Source organism: Aedes aegypti, chromosome 1 (assembly GCF_002204515.2).
Source record: "Aedes aegypti strain LVP_AGWG chromosome 1, AaegL5.0 Primary Assembly, whole genome shotgun sequence".
Taxonomy (NCBI): Eukaryota; Metazoa; Arthropoda; class Insecta; order Diptera; family Culicidae; genus Aedes; species Aedes aegypti.
Genome location: NC_035107.1, coordinates 79,424,957 through 79,445,127, shown reverse-complemented (window position 1 = coordinate 79,445,127; position 20,171 = coordinate 79,424,957). Strand labels below are relative to the sequence as shown.

Sequence of the window (20,171 nt, the reverse complement as noted above, 5' to 3'; positions counted from 1 at the left end):
TGCACGTCCATGAAATCTGCAGAACATCTCCCATTTGAAAGGCGATCCCACGAAAAGGAACTATCTCTCTAACGACCGAACCCATTAATCACCGAACCCGATTCGGGAAACCAATAGAGAGATCCATGCTGCACTGCAGGACAATGCGATTACATTCATGGCTTGGCATTTGGAAACTTCCGACCCTGCAACCAAGGGCAAGGACGACGGACGATGACGAAGAAGGTTGGAGCAGCTTACAACGTTTTCCCATTTCCACCGCAAACATCCTGTCTAGAGCTTTAGCTTGGGGAAGTATAGAACGTATAGCTGAAAAAAGCGTCCAAGTGGAGAATTGGAAAATGCCGCCGACAGATGCTTCGGTGGCACTTCCTGCCATTCCCCCTCTTTTTGGTCACAAGAGAATATACAATATCGGAAGATGGAAACATTTTATCCTTTCGCTGTGTTGTTATGAAGATATGGAGCGTTGCGATGAGAACGAAGTCCGGGAAAAACTAATCTTTATTGTGACGATGTACGTACGTGTGTCACAAAATTCCTCTAACCAAAGCCGACGTCGGGCAAAGATCCATAAGTCGGCAAGATTAACGTTTACCTGGACATGTAAGAGGATGGCAGGAAAATTTATTGAATCAGTTGCTACGTACGACTTCATTAAACTATATAGCCAAAAGCGGAGGGGATAAGATGGAGGGTCCTTCGAGAACACGGTCAAAGGCAAACAGAAGGAATGTTAGTGTACGAGAGCATGCCTAATTGAGTGTGCTCGATATATCAATCACATTCCTTGGTGCTTCACGTCAATTAGGAGATGTTTTCCTCCTCGCCCATAATGTTTGCCGGTGATCGACTCAATATTGATGATGTCTGTTTATCGACACCGATAAGCGAAAGAAGCTTATTTCACATACAGATTAGACGTCTTCAAGAGCTCATGAGAAGCTTTTTATTGTTCGGGATAAATATGGGGTTTAAGTTTTCGTTGTATGAGATAAATTGAGGCTGCGATGAAAATGTTTTGATTATGAAGCATAAGAAGGTTTTTTTGTCTTTTGGATTAGATTGTCCGTCAGGTGAAAATTCTCTTCTCAATGGTTTCTTTTATACCAATCAAGCACATTTGGTACTAAGCAATGGATTAATCAACCTTTAGTGGAGTTATCCCATTATTGTTGCCAACCTCTTAGCGCTATCTGTCGTCGTGGACTCCTGACGCCTCTCTGGTTGAAGCTTTCGACTTCATGAAAATCCAGAGGAACGTCATCCAGTCTATGATGCAGCGTTGCCCACCTTCCAGATTTGTCTGGAATATTCCAGATTTTTGAGGCCCCATTTTACAAAAATCTGGAAGATCCAGATAAAATTTGAAATGAATTTGTAAGGTTCTGTAAATAATTTGTAAGGTTCTCCATATACCATTTAAGCAATCCAGACTTTTCCAGACAAATTTTATAAATCTTCCAGATTTTTGTAAAATTGACTTGGCATCCCTGCTATGATGCACGCTGCCTTCTTAAAACCATTCGATACATACTACACCGCATTAGCCAAAGATACATTCAACGTGACTAGCATTAACGTATGTACAAGGCGGCCAGGCGGCCAATGTATATTGAAAATGAAATGAAAAAAATAGAGGAAATTAGGTACTCAATATAGTCCGATAGGAACATGCTAGCCAACATGAAAGGTAATTATGGTAACATTATGCAAAGAGATTATGTAGCTGGTGGGACTTAATTAACATCAAACAAGTCTTTCTTCATTTTTTAATTACAGCATCTCGAGGAACTTTGCGAGAATCAACAAAATAAATCAGCATGAAATTCGATGGAACATTAATTACACTTTCACTCGAAGTTCCTCAAAGAGATTTATTTTATTTTCCACAATTTTGTACCGAAATTTTTCGAGAATTGTTCTCTCGAATCTTACCAATAGTAGGCTACCATAACAAATATCATAGAATATCCAGGAACTCCGCAATGTACTAATAAAATTACTCTATCGGAAATATTTCAAGTAATTTCTCCCTGTATTCCTTCGGATATTTTTTCAAACACCACTAAGAATTTAATCACAAATGTCATTAAAATGTCTATCAGAGATTCCGTCAAAAGTTCTACGGATATTCTTGTAAAATTGTCCCAGAAACTTCAATACAAATATCGAAACCAATTTCGACTTCTAAGTTTACACTGGATTCAATTTTTATCTCAATAGTGTGTATGAATTGCTTTAGAAGACATGTACGTCCAAAATGTCCCTTTGGATTTCGCTACAAATCTGGAAGGGTTCTGCTGGATACAACTTCGGGTATTTTCGAGGTACTCCGTCAAAACTCAACCAATTTTATTAACAATGCTACACGCTAGAAGTTCAAAATTCAAATCCAAACATGATTATTTCAGATTTTTGGTAACTCTTTTTAATGATTCCTAAAAAAAATAAATAAAAATAGTTCATAATTTCGTCATGAAAAATATGATAAGGTACCGTGGGGTAAGTGGGTAATGGATTTCGCATAGGTGGGCTTCTCCAAATTTTAGAGACTTAAAATTAAAACAAATGTGGTCATGTATATTTTTTAGCTTGACTCCCACCAAATATAAGCAGTATGCTGAAATTGATTTTTAGGTAAAATTAAAGAAAATAGTACAGAAAAAGTTTTTGAAAAACGTCTCTTTACTTTTCACTTGCCCCACAAGTGGGGCAAGTGAAAAGTGTATCGATTTGAGCAATAAATTCAAAAACTAACAGTTATATTCACGATTCCTATTACTTTTAACATTTGTTAAGACGTTTCAATGAACAATAACATAAATAACATGTAAAAAAGGAACATTTTATTCTTGTTACTTGAAGTTTCTTCTGTTCAGTTATATTTGTTGAAATGATTCGACAACATTTTAACTGCAACATTTCCAATGGTAATTCTTACATCATAGGACAGCAATTGCATTTCTGCTCTGTAGAATTTTCACCGCTCGTTACTTGTTTTTATTAAAATCGGATTTGACGTCGGATAACTCTTCGGGAGAAATCAAACGGAATCCTCCTATAAAGTATTTCGAAACTTTCTTATGTGGGTAGACCTATACTCAATTTTTTATGTTTTCAACTAGCTTTATATAGACATTCCACTAGATTTCCGTGCGTTCTCTTATTTTGGAACTTTTCAATCAACATCTTTCTTTTAATCGGCAATCCGAAGTACACATGTTAATATCGTAATATTTGACAACCTTTTTTTAAGAGAAATGTCATGATAATAGCTTTTAACGCTTTGAGTATAGTGTTTCTTGAATTATCAGTACGTTCTGTTATTCTATGATAATTGCGCACCTTATATACTTATAGCTACCTAAAGAGAAAACACAAATTCAACCTCTAATGAGAAACTTTTCACTTGCCCCACGTGATTAGAAAAATGACAATTTAGTTATTTTTAGGTCTATGTCGAATTAATTCTAAAACTTTTTTTTTTATTGCAGTTTAAAACTGTCAGAGGGGACAACTTAGAAGTGGTACAGTAAATTATTTTCCGAAACTTTTTTACACCGAAAATATGAAAAGAAGATTGTACGCCGCCAACTTGTTACGGAGTAGTAATTGATTGGTTAACAATCTTTCGCTCTAATATACAATAATGGTTGAACAATCTCAAAAATCTCTTACCTATTGTAATGTTCTTAATAGCCTCAAAGTTTCACGCATGAGTTAAAAACGTTAATTCACATATTCAGTAAGATATACAAATAATTTTCACTTACCCCATTTACCCACTTGCCCCGCGGTACCTTATACCAAATATGCAAAATATTGCTCAGAATCAACATTTTCTTTTAAATTTGCAGAATTTATCTGTAAGTAACATTCAAATAAAAATGTATCTAGGAAATCATAATGCAAATTTGATAAAAAGAACCTGAAAATCCCTGTTATAGTGAATAACTAAAATGATAATGGATTCTTCTTGTAGGAATGTTGAGCAAAATAAGAAAAAAAAATCGTTATTTCTTTTAGAGTTCACAACTATACTTATCAAGACATTCAGAGAGAAATTTGTAAACTTTTTTTAAGATGTTTACTAAAGTTTCTCAAAACTTCGTAGCAGAATCATATTGCAGTTATTCTTAGAAGTTTAACAGAAATACTTTTTAGAATTCAACAAGTATTTGGGATAAGATTCTGATAAAATTTATCGGCGGAAATCTTTTAGAAACTGCTGGTAAATCACTGCATATTCCAGAACTTCAAAAGGAAATTCTAGCAGATATGTTAACAGAGTTTGAGAAGTAATAACTGACATACTCGTATAGTTATTCTTGCTGTTATTATTGAAAACTCTAGCATAATCCATAATAAAATACTTCAAACTAAAACAAAAAAAAACTGATTTCTCGTAGGGTAACTGTACCATGAGTGATGCACCTAAGGGAAAACAGTAGAGATGAAACCCGAATGTTTGAAAATCCGAGACCCGACCCGAACCCGACTGGTTAAATTTTTTTTAAATTTTTCGGGTTCGGGTCGGGTTTGAAGGCTACAAAATTATAGGGTACGGGTCAGGTTCGGGCTTGAAAAAAGTCTGGTTTGGTGAGAATTGTTAACAGAGTAACAACCAGAAAGTTTTCCTATGCATCCGAAACTATGAATTTATATATTTTTCGAACTCGGGTTCTGTTGGGTTTTTTTTTTTTTTTTTTTTTTTTTTTGAAAATGTTTTCGGGTTTCGGGTTGGGTTCGCGTTTGAACAGTGAAATTCAAATTGAACAGTGAAAGCCTTAATAGGAACACTGTTTCTTTAGTGGAGGTATGTTTTAAGAATTGTTCCTATAGAGAAGTAAACCATTGATTTCTTAAGGGACTTTCCACTATGGGTACTGCCCAAGTAGCACACGAAACATCTTCCAAAGAGATGCTTTTCAAAAATGGTTTCAATCGCGTATCAATAAAAGCATCTGTAACTTACATGGTTCTAGTTCGGTTGCATATCAATATCAAGGCTCATAAAGTTTTATTTCCGTTCCAATGAACACGCATTTCACGTCTTGTTTGACGTTCAACATTTTTGAAACGACAAGATTTGCTGCCAATGTCCTTTGCAAATAGCAATGAAGTCAAGTTTGTCAAGATGTTTCCAGCAACTTTTCAAACAAACTCTTGAAACTTCTCCCAAAATGCCGGTTTTAATGTTATGTTTCAAATTACTTTCATTTAAAGCATCCGCAACTTGCATTCAATTTTCGTTTCCATACCCACAACTCAAGAAGATTCATCCCAGTTGCGACCAAGTTGCACTAAACTACGTGTATGACAGCTAGAAGTTTGTTTGTTTGAATCGAGTTGCAATATGGTAGAGTTGCACCTTACGTATCATCTAACAACGAAAACATGGTCTAGCAACAGTTTGTTTGTTTGAATGGTGTTTCTCATATGTTGCGCGGAAGTTTTTGCAAAAAGTTTAGATTATTTCAGGCGTGGTCTAATTTCGACAGTAATGAACTTGTATTCCGAAGGGTGCAGTAAAGTTATAAGCAACAAGTTTTGATTAATGGGCCATGTGGTCGCTTTTATAGTGCATTGGCGTAGCAATTGTTCGAAGAGCTGGTGGAGTAGTGAGTAGAGGAGGAGTTTGGTGATCTTGAGGTCAGAAGTTTGGTTCTCGTTCATATTTTTGTTTTCATTTTTTTTCTCTCAAGTATTTTGCCACAAATTAGGAATTTCGATATAACTTAAATATGTTGCAAACAGACTCCACCTCTTGCGCTTTTTGCGTTGCTATTCAGTGCAATTGAAAGTCATATTTTCAACCATTGACAACTTGGATTAGTTTCAAGAGATTATTTTATTCTTGAGTTGAAACAAACTGTGCTGCTTGGGTGATGCTCCACTATAAGTGCAAAGAAGCAACAATTTCAAGCAAAACAATTGTTTCAAATAGAATTATGACTATATTTGTTGAATTAAATGAATATTATTCGATTTCGTGTATCATTTCCGCATCGTACATCATAGAAAAATATCACATAGTCATCTGAGCAATTCTTGCAGAAACCAGGCCGCCATCGGCGCCCATATCAAGGGGTATTTTAGGTTCCTATAACTGGCCTCGGCGCAAAATGGTGCAGACAACTCTTACAAATCATGAAAGGTTCATTCCGTATTGCGCGACCTGCGTGCCATGTGTTGTACGATCTACTGCTTCCTCATTCTTCGTACATTCTTCTCCAGAATCTAACGATTCAACCGGACATGAATAAGATATTCGGCCGATTTCCCCTACCTGTACTAAACGAGGGATGCAAAACTATGCGCTTTGCTGTTCAGATGGGCACTTTCTCTCTTTATCTTTCGTTTGCCTGTAATGCAAGTAGGCGGGGCAAAATTGTCTGGCTGTGCTGAGAGCGCTGAAAGCACGGAGCAGCAAACTGTGGTTGCATGTGTGGCAAACAGCAAACTGTGTTGCAGTGGGAGAAAAGAATCAGATCGTTCTTTTTAAGGGTCACTTTTTATCTGATCTCATTTGTGACTCTTGATCGAATGACCCGATTCTCGTCAAAAAAGAGCCACAGATCACTCATTCATATGAGTGATTCGGTTCTTTTGAACGGCTCCGATTCTTTTTTCCCATGTCTAATATGCATTGTTGTTCGTTGAATGAAATTTATAGATTGCTCGTTGGAACATAAGTAATTCTTGTGGTGATAACAGTAATTGACGTCGTTGATGATAAATTCGGTTTTTTCATCGAATTAAAATTGCACTCACCGCATTACCATTCTAGCATACTTACATATCACAAATTTACGCGATACGCACTGACTCAGGTTGACGCAGCTTCGGCAGTATAAGTTGGAAGCAGCAGTCTCCGCCATATTGACTGCTAGTCAACTTTACAATCTGTGTTGAAATTGAAATTGGCGTGGAAATAATTTAATCTATAGTGCTGATATCAACCGAAAGGATAGATAGTTGTTCGAAGTCAAGATTACTTGGAGTGGAACTGCTGTTTGTGTGATTTCTGCAACCTTGAATCATTCGATGGGAGCCAGGAGCGATTCATTTTTTCGTTGCTGTTTGCCCACCCTAGACAGCCAATGATTTGGAACCAGTACTGTTTGATGTTCTACGTTTTTCTTGAAGGATCTATGTGTAACAATTCAAAAATAAAATAATCTTCTGGAGAATAACGTCTCGTCATTTGGGCATCTGAAAACATATCATCATTTCCGTGCTTAAGTTTCCTCATTTTGCCGATCATTTTTTCACTTCAGTAGGGAGAACCAAATCACAACAATCAAAGCGTAGCGCGTTGTTTGAAATTTACATGGATGGAAAGAGTATGTGAATGAATTTTTAACATCGTGTAGTTTTACGCTATTCTTCGCATTCCCTTCATGTGCATTAGAATTAGCGGAACATTATATGGATTTTTCTAACTGTGTAGTAACAGCATGTCAAAGAAGAGCATTTTGTATAAAAAATCGGCTTTCACTACTATTATTCTGAACACAACTGTACCTCTGATGATCATATCGAATAGATCGCAAAGTAATACCAACAAATAGTCGTCAAGGTTCCAGTAAACTTGAAATCACTCTTCATTCGGGACTACAGGAAATATACTTCGACACCCTCTCCAGGTTGAACCAGAAGTTGGAAAATTTTCTTCGCCAAGATATTCTTCGTTTGAATAAAACATTTGTTGCTATGTGCGGATACCACCAGTTTGTGATGCACAGCAAAAAATTCTCAAATTTTCATAGTACGTAATTTTTTATGATAATCATGTAAAACGAGTTGCAACTGAACATTCAACGATAATTGATGTAAACTGTCTCATTGCATTCGAAAATGCTTGCAATCTTGAATGAAACTGAAACATTTCATGATCTTACATTCAACATTCGCCAATATTGCATGCTTTCTTGCATCTTGAAAGTGAAACTGCAAACAAGAATGCTCAGTTTACATGATTCTACGCTGAATATTCTGTCAAAAATAATGCACATGGATGGATCGACGGCTTGTCATTCCATGTGCATTATTTTTGATTGAATTTTCAGCGTGAAAATCATGTAAACCGAGCCGTTTTGCATGCAACATTCTTCGAGAGAAGACGTTTCGCGTTTAATTTTAAGGATTTTGGTAACAATTTTGTCTATAATATATGTGTTTATAGGTTTTATCATTGAATAGTACACGAGAAATAGCTTTGCACGATTGAGGCTAAAATTACGTTACGTGTAAATCTAAGATTTTTTTGGTGTGTATCAGAAGAGGATCGGGAGAGGACAGCATTCAGATTCTAAGGAGAGTTCTATGAGCTCATCTGGATGCTCTGTGTCCTGTGAAATGCTGCTACCAGAGAATTTGTTTATATAGAGAAGCGAGCAAATTCAATGAGACTCAATGGGATGTTACACAAAAGAGAACATGGATGTGTGTTAGTGAAAAGCGATACGAAAGTGACGTCATTGATAAGCTTGGTTTCTGATGGCGACTGATAGGATGACACGCACACTAAAACATTGTTTGAATGACCTTAATTATTGATAGTCATTGCAAATATTGTTTATAAACAAAGTCAAAATCCTCTCCGCGTTTCTCTAGTATAATCATATTCTCTGGCTGCTACTACCTATCAACGTGTAATGGATGTAATTTTTAACCTTTGCAGTATAGGTACTTCGCAACCAAATTTTCGTGATATTTTGGCTCTACACACTTAGATCAAATCACCGAAGTCGGTAATTTATTCACCGAAATCTCAACAGCTGAACGTTCAGTAATCAGTTCGGTGAACGAATAGATTACCGAAATTTCTGTAATTTGAATTTTTGTGTGCAGCTGTCAAAACTACCGAAATTTCGGTAATCTATTACCGAAAATATGTAACCCTGCTCCCCGGGTTTTTTTCCCCTTGGAAACCTGCATTCTAATTAGTAACGGCAACAATATAGGCAAAATTACTCTACTACATATCCATTCTAATTTTTTTTTATTGTGTCGTGCAATTGAATTCGCATTTGAGTAGTATCAAGACACGTTCAGAATCAAGCACGGCTGAAGATGAAGGCCATCTTTGTTGGAAGGAGCATGGAAAGAATACAAGCCGCCGTGTTGCCTCTCATACGAGAAGGAGAAAACGGATAGCTGGCTAGTGTATAGCAGGCAGATCCTACAAATAATCATGTTTGTTACGTTACAAAAAAAATCAAAAGTTATCATGCTCACCTTTGTCGTAATAGTTTAGTTGCTATGCTATGCTATAGTTTACAACTTCCGAAGGATTCAACGCACCACCAGAAAAAACACACATGACAGCGAGATGTTGTCAACTTGCAGATTTACCGATTTCGGTAAACTAGTCTATCGATTACCGAAACATCAGTGGAGTATTTTACCATTGTCGGTGGTGATAGGGATTCACAGATGCTTCAGTAAAAATGTTGACAGATTAACGAGAATTCACCGAAATTCGGTAGTATTGGTGGTTACAGATCGAATTCAGTAATTTAATTTACCGAACTCTTAAACCGTTTAAGGTGAAGATGAATCGAAGCCAAACCTCAAATTTTTAAGAGCACGGATCTGGAGAACCACACATCCGTTTGAGTTGAAAACTTAATCACTCGCTGGTGGTGACCAATCGATTAGGTTTTCAGCTCAAACGGATGTTCGGTTCTCCAGATCCGTGCTCTTGAAAATTTGAGGTTTGGCTTCGACTCATCTTCACCTTAAGTGTGTATATTTCATAATTTTCAGCCAATTTCAATGATGACCTGTACAAGGAACCCTAGTTGGATGGTCGGTTCCGGATTTATACTGATGTTCCGTGAGGTCTGTTCGAAGATCATTTGAAACATTTCCATAATTATTTTGAATGCATTAACCCGTATAGGCCTGAGTGAAAGCAAAAATTCTAAAAACCTCACCGCTCAGAGATCTCTTGATGGATTCAAATGATTTTTTGTCAGTATACTGGCACACATATCTAGTTTCTAGAATTGGACAGAGGAACTCGGAAATATTCCTGTGGTCGGAGTTATTCCGGTGGATCACTGGGTCAGGTCGGGTGAAGAGGGTACTGTGTGTTTGTGCCCCTGGAAGTAGGCAAATTTCAAGACACAGATATTTTTTGGAGTCGGTTATAATGTGGCCACTACATGACGGAATTTTAAGAAAACTGCATCAGTGTAAACCTTTTGACAAATGATTGAATTGGATAACTATGAGTTTTGCATTTGATTAATCTTACAAATGACCATTTTCGGGTCCCGGGACGCCACAAACTTACGATAAAGTGGCCAATTTGTATCTGAACATCTGTGCCAAGCTTATGGGAACGCATTTTAGTGCACAATTATGTTTGATTTCTACTTTTCGAGAATTGAAACGGTTTAGTGTCCAACAAATCTATAGCCGGTTCTTTCGGGCATAACGTCCGAATGGCCACATTCGGTATATTTTAAACGATGCAAAACTCTTCATTTATAATGTGGAATATCAGATCTTAATGATTTCTGCAAATTAAAATGACTGTCATTGCAAATAAATAAAAGTAACTTGGCATATCCCAAAAAATAGCCCATTTTTACCCGACTTGACCCAGTGACCCACCGGAATAACTCCGGCCACACGAATATTTCCGAGTTCCTCTGGCCACTTCTAGAAACTAGATATATGGGCCAGGGAACTGACAAAAAATCATTTGAATCCGTTAAGAATTCTCTGAGCAGTGAGGGTTTCAGTATTTTTGCTTTAACTCAGGCCTATACGGGTTAAACCAAGCATTAAACAAAACTATTGTGTTTGTATACTTCGACTCTTCCAGCTCATTTGGAACCATTTTGGCCTATTTTGAATATCCTAAAACCAGTTCTTGGGGCATCAATTGGGGACCAAAATTTGATCAGCACAAACCATGTCAGGCGACACATCAATCTCGAAGATTCTACAACATAATACAATGCACATTGGTCCCAAAGCCATATCTAGGAAGACAAAAATGATTGCGCCTAAACCGTCAATTTTAGATATATGGTGTCTTCGGCAAAGTTTCTCCATATTTCTCAGACATTTTTTTTTTTTCAGAGATGTGAAATTAGGGTGGCCAACATGGTTTACGAGATCAGCACATAAACTTTTTTGCTGACGCATTTAGGACTACACAATGTTCCACAATGTTTTAGAACAACCAATTTAGAGCAACTTTGCCCAAGAACTTAAATTTCTATCTCATATGGTTCGCGAGTTATGATTTTTTTAACAAAATAGTTAGGGTGGTACTGAAATATCAGTTTTTTCTTGATAACTTTTTATACCATAATTTCTCGCAAAAACTTTGTACCGAGTACTTTTAGAACTTTTCATTGCGCAACTTTTTGCCGAAGAAACTACTGTTCTATCTCTTATGGTTACAGAGTTATCAGAAATTTTCTTCGAAAAAATGATTGTTTTCAAATGCCGATATCTCCGAAAGGCGCAAACGGATTTTCAATCTTTTGTCGGCATTAGAAAGATTATTTCTTTCTCTGTTTATGGTGGAAAAAACTGTGAGGATGTTTTTTGTTTGAAAAGATTGACAAAATTTTGAAAATAATATGTTTTTATCCGAAAATTGTCCCTAACCTTGAAAAATATTCGAGATAGCTCTTTGGTGCCTTCTGCAAAAATATGCAAAATTGAAAGTTCTGATAGTGCTTCATACAAAGTATTCATAAAAAATCAACGCTTACATATATATTCACCATAAACCGAATTTTATATGGTAAAGAAAGCGAAAAAAGATATATTTGCTAGAACAATCGGAATAACTGTATGTATTAATCAATACACATGTATTGATATCGATCATAGTAAGCGGAATCTAAGGAGTTGAAAAAAGGAAAATTATTTGTTGAAGCAGTTTTCAAGTGATCAAGGCTCACCTTCTGGTTCGTTACCTTAGACAGATATTTGGGATTTATATCTGGTCCTTGTTCAAGATTCATGCATTTTTCAACAGGCGAATGCTGCCCTGACTAATACGTTGTGGCAGATTTATTGGATTTGATTGAATTGCATGGGATAAGTTGGATGCTGGAGGTTGGATGTTGGAGGTATGTTGTTGGAGGTTTAGGTAATTTGAAGGAATTATTCAAAGCATACGTTTTGTTATCGTTTGGGGTTGATAATATAATAAACGGAACCGGTATTGAACGCATGACCTTCTGCTTAGTAAGCCGAAGCGGTAGCAATTTATAACCAACCACTGCATAGGTTAGCTGGACAAACATTATGTTGCGTGAAATAACAAGACACTGTTTATGGATCAATGTTCCATGGATCTCTGTTAAAACTGCTTCAGCAACTAACTTTCCCTAATTCTAAACATTTCGCTTACTGTGATCAATCTTATTTCGTTACATATATTTTCAATTTTAAATGACTTTACATACAGTTATTCCGGTTGTTCCAGCAAATATCTCTTTTTTTCGCTTTCTTTACCATACAAAATTCGGTTTATGGTGAATATATCTTAAAGCAATGATTTTTTATGAATACTTTGTATGAAGCACTTCCAGAACTTCTAATGTTGCACATTTTTGCTGAAGGCACCAAAGAGCTATCTCGAATATTTTTCAAGTTATGGACAATTTTCGGTTGAAAAACATATCATTTTCAAAATTTTGTCAATCTTTTCAAACAAAAAACGTCCTCACATTTTTTTTTCACCATTTAACAGAGAAAGAAATAATCTTTCTAATGCCGACAAAAGATTAAAAATCCGTTTGCGCCTTTCGGAGATATCGGCATTTGAAAACAACCATTTTTTCGAAGAAAATTTCTGATAGCTCTGTAACCATAAGAGATTTCTTCGGTAGTTTCAGTAGTTTCTTCGGCAAAAAGTTGTGCAATCAAAAGTTCTAAAAGTGCTTGGAACAAAGTTTTTGCGAGAAATTATCGTATAAAAAGTTATCAAGAAAAAACTGACTTTTCTGTACCACCCTAACTTTTTTGTCAAAAAAAATCATTACTCGCGAACCATAAGAGATAGAAATTTGGGTTCTTCGGCAAAGTTGCTCCAAATCGGTTGTTCTAAAACATTGTGGAACATTGTGTAGTCCTAAATGCGTCAGCAAAAAAGTTTATGTGCTGATCTCGTAAACTATGTTGGCTACCCTAATTTCACATCTCTGAAAAAATGTCTGAAAAATATGGAGAAAACAGTTTTTTTTTAAACAGATTACATCATATAGTGCACAAATTGAATGAGGTAGAACCAAGGCCTCCAAGATAGAAGTAGGAGCTAAAGTGCTGATCAAAAACTTCAATAGCGGAAAACTGTAGCATACGTTTAGGCTGGATAAATTTAAAGTCGTCATTAAGTCTGGAAACGATACTATCGTTAAAAGCGAAGACGATGTCATGTTGCGTCACTCGGTTACCTATTTTAGGAAATTAAAAAAAAATACCATCTGCATCCTATCAACAAGCATCATCAGAACTGACGTCGGCCTCTTCATCATCGCTAACATCATCTAATCAAGGAGTGGACGGAACATCATTACATGGATGCTCAAAAGTAGGAAAGCGGAAGAATGCACATGGGGAGCATAGAACGCCTGTAAAACGTCCCATGAGGAACAACGGGGCCTTCCTTAGCCGAGTGGTTAGAGTCCGCGACTACAAAGCAAAGCCATGCTGAAGGTGTCTGGGTTCAATTCCCGGTCGGTCCAGGATCTTTTCGTAATGGAAATTTCCTTGACCTCCCAGGGCATAGAGTATAATCGTACCTGCCATACGATATATGAATGCGAAAATGGCAACTTTGGTAGCCTCTCTAAAACTTTTCATTAATTATCATAAATTTAGATTAGCTGTCTCCATGGTCTCGATGGTGTATATTGCATCAGATGATAATAAATCTTAATTTATTATTAAGGGGAAGTAGGCCGTCATTGAAATTTGTACACGTCTTGAAGATTGTTGCTAATTCATATCACGATTTCGAATCAAAGAAAATCAGTTGGTTTAGCACTGACACAGCTGAAAAAGTATCAGGATACTTTATGCATGTTAGTGCGTACAGTGATACTTTTTTAAGTCAATATAAACTATCAAGACTGAGTTTTATCACTTTAAAATGCAAGCTGAAAAGTCATCATTATTGCCAAAACGAATGACGGGCTACTTAGCCTTAAGGCATTAAAGAAAAATCAATTGAGGAAAAAAACGTGTAATATTACCTTAACATTGCAGGTACCATGTATAATTCAATTGAAAAATTTTCGTTATTTCCAGAGCGTGTCAATTTCGAGCACGTAAAATGATTAATTTCACCACCAATTCAAATCTGCATATTAAATTTATGATGTACTTATGGTAAAATTACGCGTTCAAAGATCATATTTATAACTGTTGCTGATATTCATTCCAAGCATGGTTTGGTTTTAAAACTGTCATAATGAAACCATCGGTTCAACGCTGTATCCATTCGTTTGTCGCAAAAATCATACATGCGAACAAACCTTTCCAAAATGTTCATATCAGTCGCTACTAATCTTCTTAAGTTACAACCAGCAGATTACAGAAGGCTCGACTATTTGCGCTTTTTCGGTTACACAGTTGTATTTTCCATGTTGAAATGTATCCTTTGCATCTATTGAATATGTTAAGCAGCCGTTGCTGTGACTTATTTGTTACAATGAATGCTGCTTGGGTTTCTAGTAATAACAAAAAAAAAGAAAAGTATGAGTGTACTGAAAATGACACAAAGGCTTTATGCCGATATTTGAAGTTATGAACAATGTTTGTTTGAAAATTACATAAACGTAACGATAGCACGTAAAAAGTGTTATCATAAGCATGAAACGAGCTCACCAGTTGATAATCCACACTGGAATGAACGCGAACTGAATACGATTGATCTCGATTCCGTCGCTTGTCCGAGAAGAGCATGCAACAGAATCAAAAGACCAAACATTAATCCAAAAGAAGTGCAAGATCAGATGAAGGAGTAAGATAACGATAAGATACGATGTGGATCAGAGTCGAAAAATGGATCATTGCGATGAAATGGGCTTTTCCGGTGGGAGAACCGGTATTAATATTGAATCGTTTGCCTCAAAAAACCTTACTCTTTTTTCATGAGCTCGGCTTTGTGAGTCTGGAACTGGAATATAAAAAGAAGTGGGATAAAATAATTACTGGTGGGCTTTCTTAGCAAAGTGGTAACATCCGCAGCTTCAAAGCAAAGCCATGCTGATGGTGGCTGGGTTTTATTCTTGGTTGATACAAGATCTTTTTGTAATAAAAATTTCGTGTACTTACTAGGACATAAAGTATCTTTGGACTTGTCACACGATATACTAATGCGAAAATGGCAAATTCTTCTTCTTTCTGGCGTTACGTCCCCACTGGGACAAAGCCTGCTTCTCAGCTTAGTGTTTTTATGAGCACTTCCACAGTTATTAACTGAGAGCTTACTATGCCAATGACCATTTTTGCATGCGTATAATCGTGTGGCAGGTACGAAGATACTCAATGCCCTTGGAAGTCGAGAAAATTTCCAACCCGAAAAGATCCTCGACTGGTGGGATTCGAACCCACGACCCTCAGCTTGGTCTTGCTGAATAGCTGCGCGTTTACCGCTACGGCTATCTGGGCCCCGAAAATGGCAAATGAGTCAAAGAAAACTCTCAGTTAAAAACGGTGGAAATGCTAATAAGAAAACTAAGCTGAGAAGCAGGCTCTGTCTCAATGGGGACGACAATACCACGAAACAGAATGACACGAAAACAATTTCCACATTGAACATGTTTTCACCAACGAAAGTTACGCTCAATAATGCAACGCAAATTGATCGCTTTAAGATTGTTCCACCTGGTTGGGCATAATATCTGTTCTGCCGGCAGCAAAGTTCAACCTTAATCACCATAAATTACCTGTCAAACTCCATTAACGTTACATTCAAGGTCTTGCAAAAAGTCTTTCTGCATAATTTAATCCCAACTCGACTTGCAATACCCGCTCCTTTCCCTTTCGTCGTAGGGAAATGGAACAGGCGAAATGTGAAAATATTGAAATTGCGCTCAGATTTTCCGAGTTCAGATCCAAATTCGCAAAGGTAGGTCTGAACGACAAATTTACCAATCGATAGCAAATCACAATCGATTATCAATGTGTTACAGTTGCTTCTATAAACAGCACTTCTGATATCCCATCGTTCAATCCCTATGATAAGCATCCCCCGAGAAAAAAAAAAGGATAATCGCATCAGAAGTTGTCGATGACAGAACAGATTTTCCCATTTACTCGAGCCTTCCGCTTTTCCGACAAAGGAAAGCCTTTTTTGCGAAACATAACTCTTTCGCAGCTTCAACAAACGATACTCGTCACCATCATCACCAAAGCTCCACACAACATTGCTTTTCGATTATTGAGCACAATAAGCCATTTGGGGGGAGATCAATCGTGGGCCCAACCGAACCCCGAGACTAATTTATTAATTTCCACCAACGATAATAAACAGGCAAAAGCTTCTCTCTTTCAGGATTAATGGCAAGAGTTGAAAACAAAAAGGTCATCCCCTCGGAGCTTTTGCTTTCTCATGTCGAAAAGTTGCAGAGCCATCGTCGTCGTCGTTGTTTTCATCATTAGTAGCGATGAAATTTGGCTCCAATTATAAGCACATTCAAGGAAATCCACCCCACCCCTCTGATACGGGTTGGAACTATCAGAAGTCAGTTTTCTAAGCCGACACCCCTCGTAGGCAAATAACTACAGCAATAACATAGTCGAACAAGCTAAGGGTATGTTACATTTCGAATAATTTCGCGAAACACCGATCGAAACGAAATACCGTGGCATTCTACGGTCCCATTGGATCAAACGATTTTTTTTTTTTTTTTTTTTTTTTGAAGATATTCTTCAACATTAAAAGTAATTTTTAAAAAAGAATTTCAAAACATGAATCAAATTATCCTGCATCCAGTTTTGTAACATAAGTAATATTACAGAAACTAGATGTGAAAAACTGTTAAAATGATCAGTTTCCCGATATCACGGTACTTTTTCATTTTTCGATTCTTTTCTTCATTAACAATGCTGGAAATTCCATTTATAGTTTCGTATCATATCGACATGGAAAATAACACATATTGCATACCCTCACAATGAGCCGACGACGGTAAATTAAGCATGGCGAAGAAAATCAACAGACACCGACTTACCTTTCGTTTCGACTTGGCCATCCGCTGGTCTCGGGAATTTTCCGCCTCGCCGGGGGGCCTTTTGCCCCAGACCACTATCGCGATGCGGGTGTAGGTGTAGATCAGCACCAGGAGCGGTATCACGAACTGCGTCATCAGAAGCGTCGTCGTGTAGTAGCTCTCCTGTTCCTTCGAGGGCCAAATTTCCTTGCAGATTGGGCTGGATTGGTTTTCCGACAAAAACGGAGTGGGAAGCGAGAACGAAAAAAAAATCGTTATGAAAATGAAAGCAAATTGGTTGGTGAGGGTCTATATTTATGAGAGGTGCTTAAAAAGAAGACGGGCGGATAGGATAATGAATTCGACATTTTATTATTAGCGGGCAGTGATTCTCGAATCATTTAAGTTCTTCAATGTCGTAGGTAATCAATAGTTTTTCGAGGAACTTTTAAGCTATGATCTTAGTAACGATATAAAAGCCTCAACTTGACACAAATGGTTTGTGAATCTATATCTTAGAGTTGATTATTTTTCTTCTTATCTGCAATTTTTTTAGTAATGTATTCAGGAACTGCTGGAATTGCCTTCATTCGATAATCAATATCGATCAAAGAAAGCAAGCACCTATCAAAACATTTTCACCTATATCATGGCTCGATAATTAAATTTATGCGAAACAAGCTTTAATATAGGCAGATCGATTGAATCGTTTCGAATCAGAAGGCGTGAGAAATTGAACACATTTAGATAAATGTCACTAAAATTTCTTCTATAGTGGGGATCGATAGTTGTGCAGATTATGATCTCATCATCTTTCATTAACTCACTTATTGCGTAACATTGCTTTTCTAAAAAGTCTGTATCAACAATTCCACGACATACCATCGCAGCAGACCCGGATTTAAGTAGGGCTTAGAGGACAATTAGGGGCCCAGAAAGCCGTAGCGGAAAACGCGCCACTATTCAGCAACACCAAGCTGAGGGTTGTGGTTTTACCGGTCGAGGAAGAAATTTACTTGACTTTCCTCGTGCATAGAGTATCTTCGTACCTGTTACACGATAAAGTTGTACATGCAAAAATGGTCAATTGGCAAAGAAAGCTCTCATTTAAAAACAGTGGAAATGATCATAAGAACACTAAGCTGATAAGCAGGCATTTTCCAGTTGGGACGAAACGCCTGAAAGAAAAAAAAAAAAAGAAGAAGAAAGAGGACAATATAGCCTGCCCCCTGAATAACAAAACTTTTAAAAATACATATCTCACACCCTTATTGAAGATTACTATTTGCCAGAAGCTTCCCTGGAAATTGGCTGTTCAGAGAAACGAATTATTAGTAGAAGTAGTCATTGGGGGGAACAAAACTGTCGTCAAATTCTTGACATGACCTTGCAATCGTGATATAGGCTACGAGGTTAACAAGCTCGATTTCCATGGGAGTATGCAAAAACTGCAGATGATTGGAATAATTGTAAATCTCAATGAAACTTTCACAATTGTTTGTCCATCACAATACTTTTCCGAAAAAAAATTAAGATGACTAAACAACGATTAATTTGTGTGTTAAATTGTGTAGAAAATTTAAGCGAACTTATATGTGGTTACTTTTTTATTATAGTAGTGGTTATCAGGCTTTTTGGTACGTGGAGAACTTTTTCAAATTAAATTGTTGCACAGAGCACCTATCCATTATCGCGACTACGTTTGAAATCTCCAATTATCGAAACGTCAAATGGATCCTATGATATAACAAGCTGCTTAATTTGAGGCTTATATTGTAACAATGCGGTATCCGAATGGAAGTTGGGGATAATATGGTTTGGAATGGCACAATTTTGCTTTTAGTTCGGTCAACTAGTTTTGTATAGAATTCTCATAAAATATTGTACATGAAATACTTGTAGAAGTACACGGTGGTAGGTCATTTGGCATAAAGTCGTTTGGCATAAAGCCGTTTGGCATAAAGTCGTTTGGAATAATGTTCATTTAGCATAAAGTCGTTTGGCATAATGGTTGTTTGGCATAATAGCCGTTTGGCATAATGAGTCTGAAACCAAGAATTTCTTAAGATGTCATTCGTTTTTACGTTTCTATTGAATATTTCTACTGACATCAGGCTTGTTGTGGAGCCAATTGATAGAAATTTCAACAATCATATGCTCTTGAATAAACTTAAGCGTATTAGGATAGTTATTGCCAATACTATTCTATTATTTATCCAGAAATTACCCTTCTTTCAATTATTAATTCTTCTTTTGAGATCCGCTATTGGAATAAATTTATGCACTGAAGATTTTGATATATTTAGCACAAATCTACCCTTCCTTCAAACATTTTATTTATTTATTTTTAAATATGATGTTACCATAATTATATGTATGAAAACTGTTGATTTAAAAATTAAATAAATTTCACCTTCTTTTATACATAGGCTGTTTTTTGACTTTCTTTCTATATTTTTTTAGAATTATTTTTTTGTTTCCAACTGACCTAAGTGCGGCAATCGAATGTTATCGAATGTTATTTGCTCAAGTTATCAGCGAAAAGAGAAATCGATTACTTCAGTTACTTCGATGGGTTGTGCTACTTTTCCCCGAATGTCGGTTGTCCGAACGCCAGTTCCCCAAACGCCAGTTCCCCGAATAGCCAGCTTCTCCAAAGAGATTTTGGCGCTCATAATTGTCGTAACTTTATACATTTCAGGGTGGTGAACGAACTGGCCATCTGATATGCACCCTTCTTTATTTAATTGGCGGTTCTTTCAAGTTTTACCGTGCTCAGCTTTTTTGCCAACATGTGTATAGCCGAGAATGACAGAATGCCTCCTTCTGTTGATTGCTTATCAGTTTCGGAGAACTGACATTCGGAGAAACGACATTCGGGGAAAAATAGCACAATCACTTCGATAATTCTGAACGCAATTTTTGAAGTCTTTTCGTTTTATAATGCCGCTATAATTGTTGGCG

The 20,171-nt window shown here is 36.8% G+C and overlaps 1 protein-coding gene across 1 annotated transcript in view; it reads right to left on the bottom strand.

Moving 5' to 3' along the window:
* LOC23687425 (RYamide receptor) overlaps positions 1 to 20,171 on the bottom strand; it is a 693,865-nt gene that overhangs the window by 576,475 nt on the left and 97,219 nt on the right. Inside the window, exon 4 of the mRNA XM_021840406.1 lies at positions 17,229 to 17,427. Within this exon, the coding sequence (XP_021696098.1) occupies positions 17,229 to 17,427 (199 nt within the window). The remainder of the gene's footprint in view (positions 1 to 17,228; positions 17,428 to 20,171) is intronic.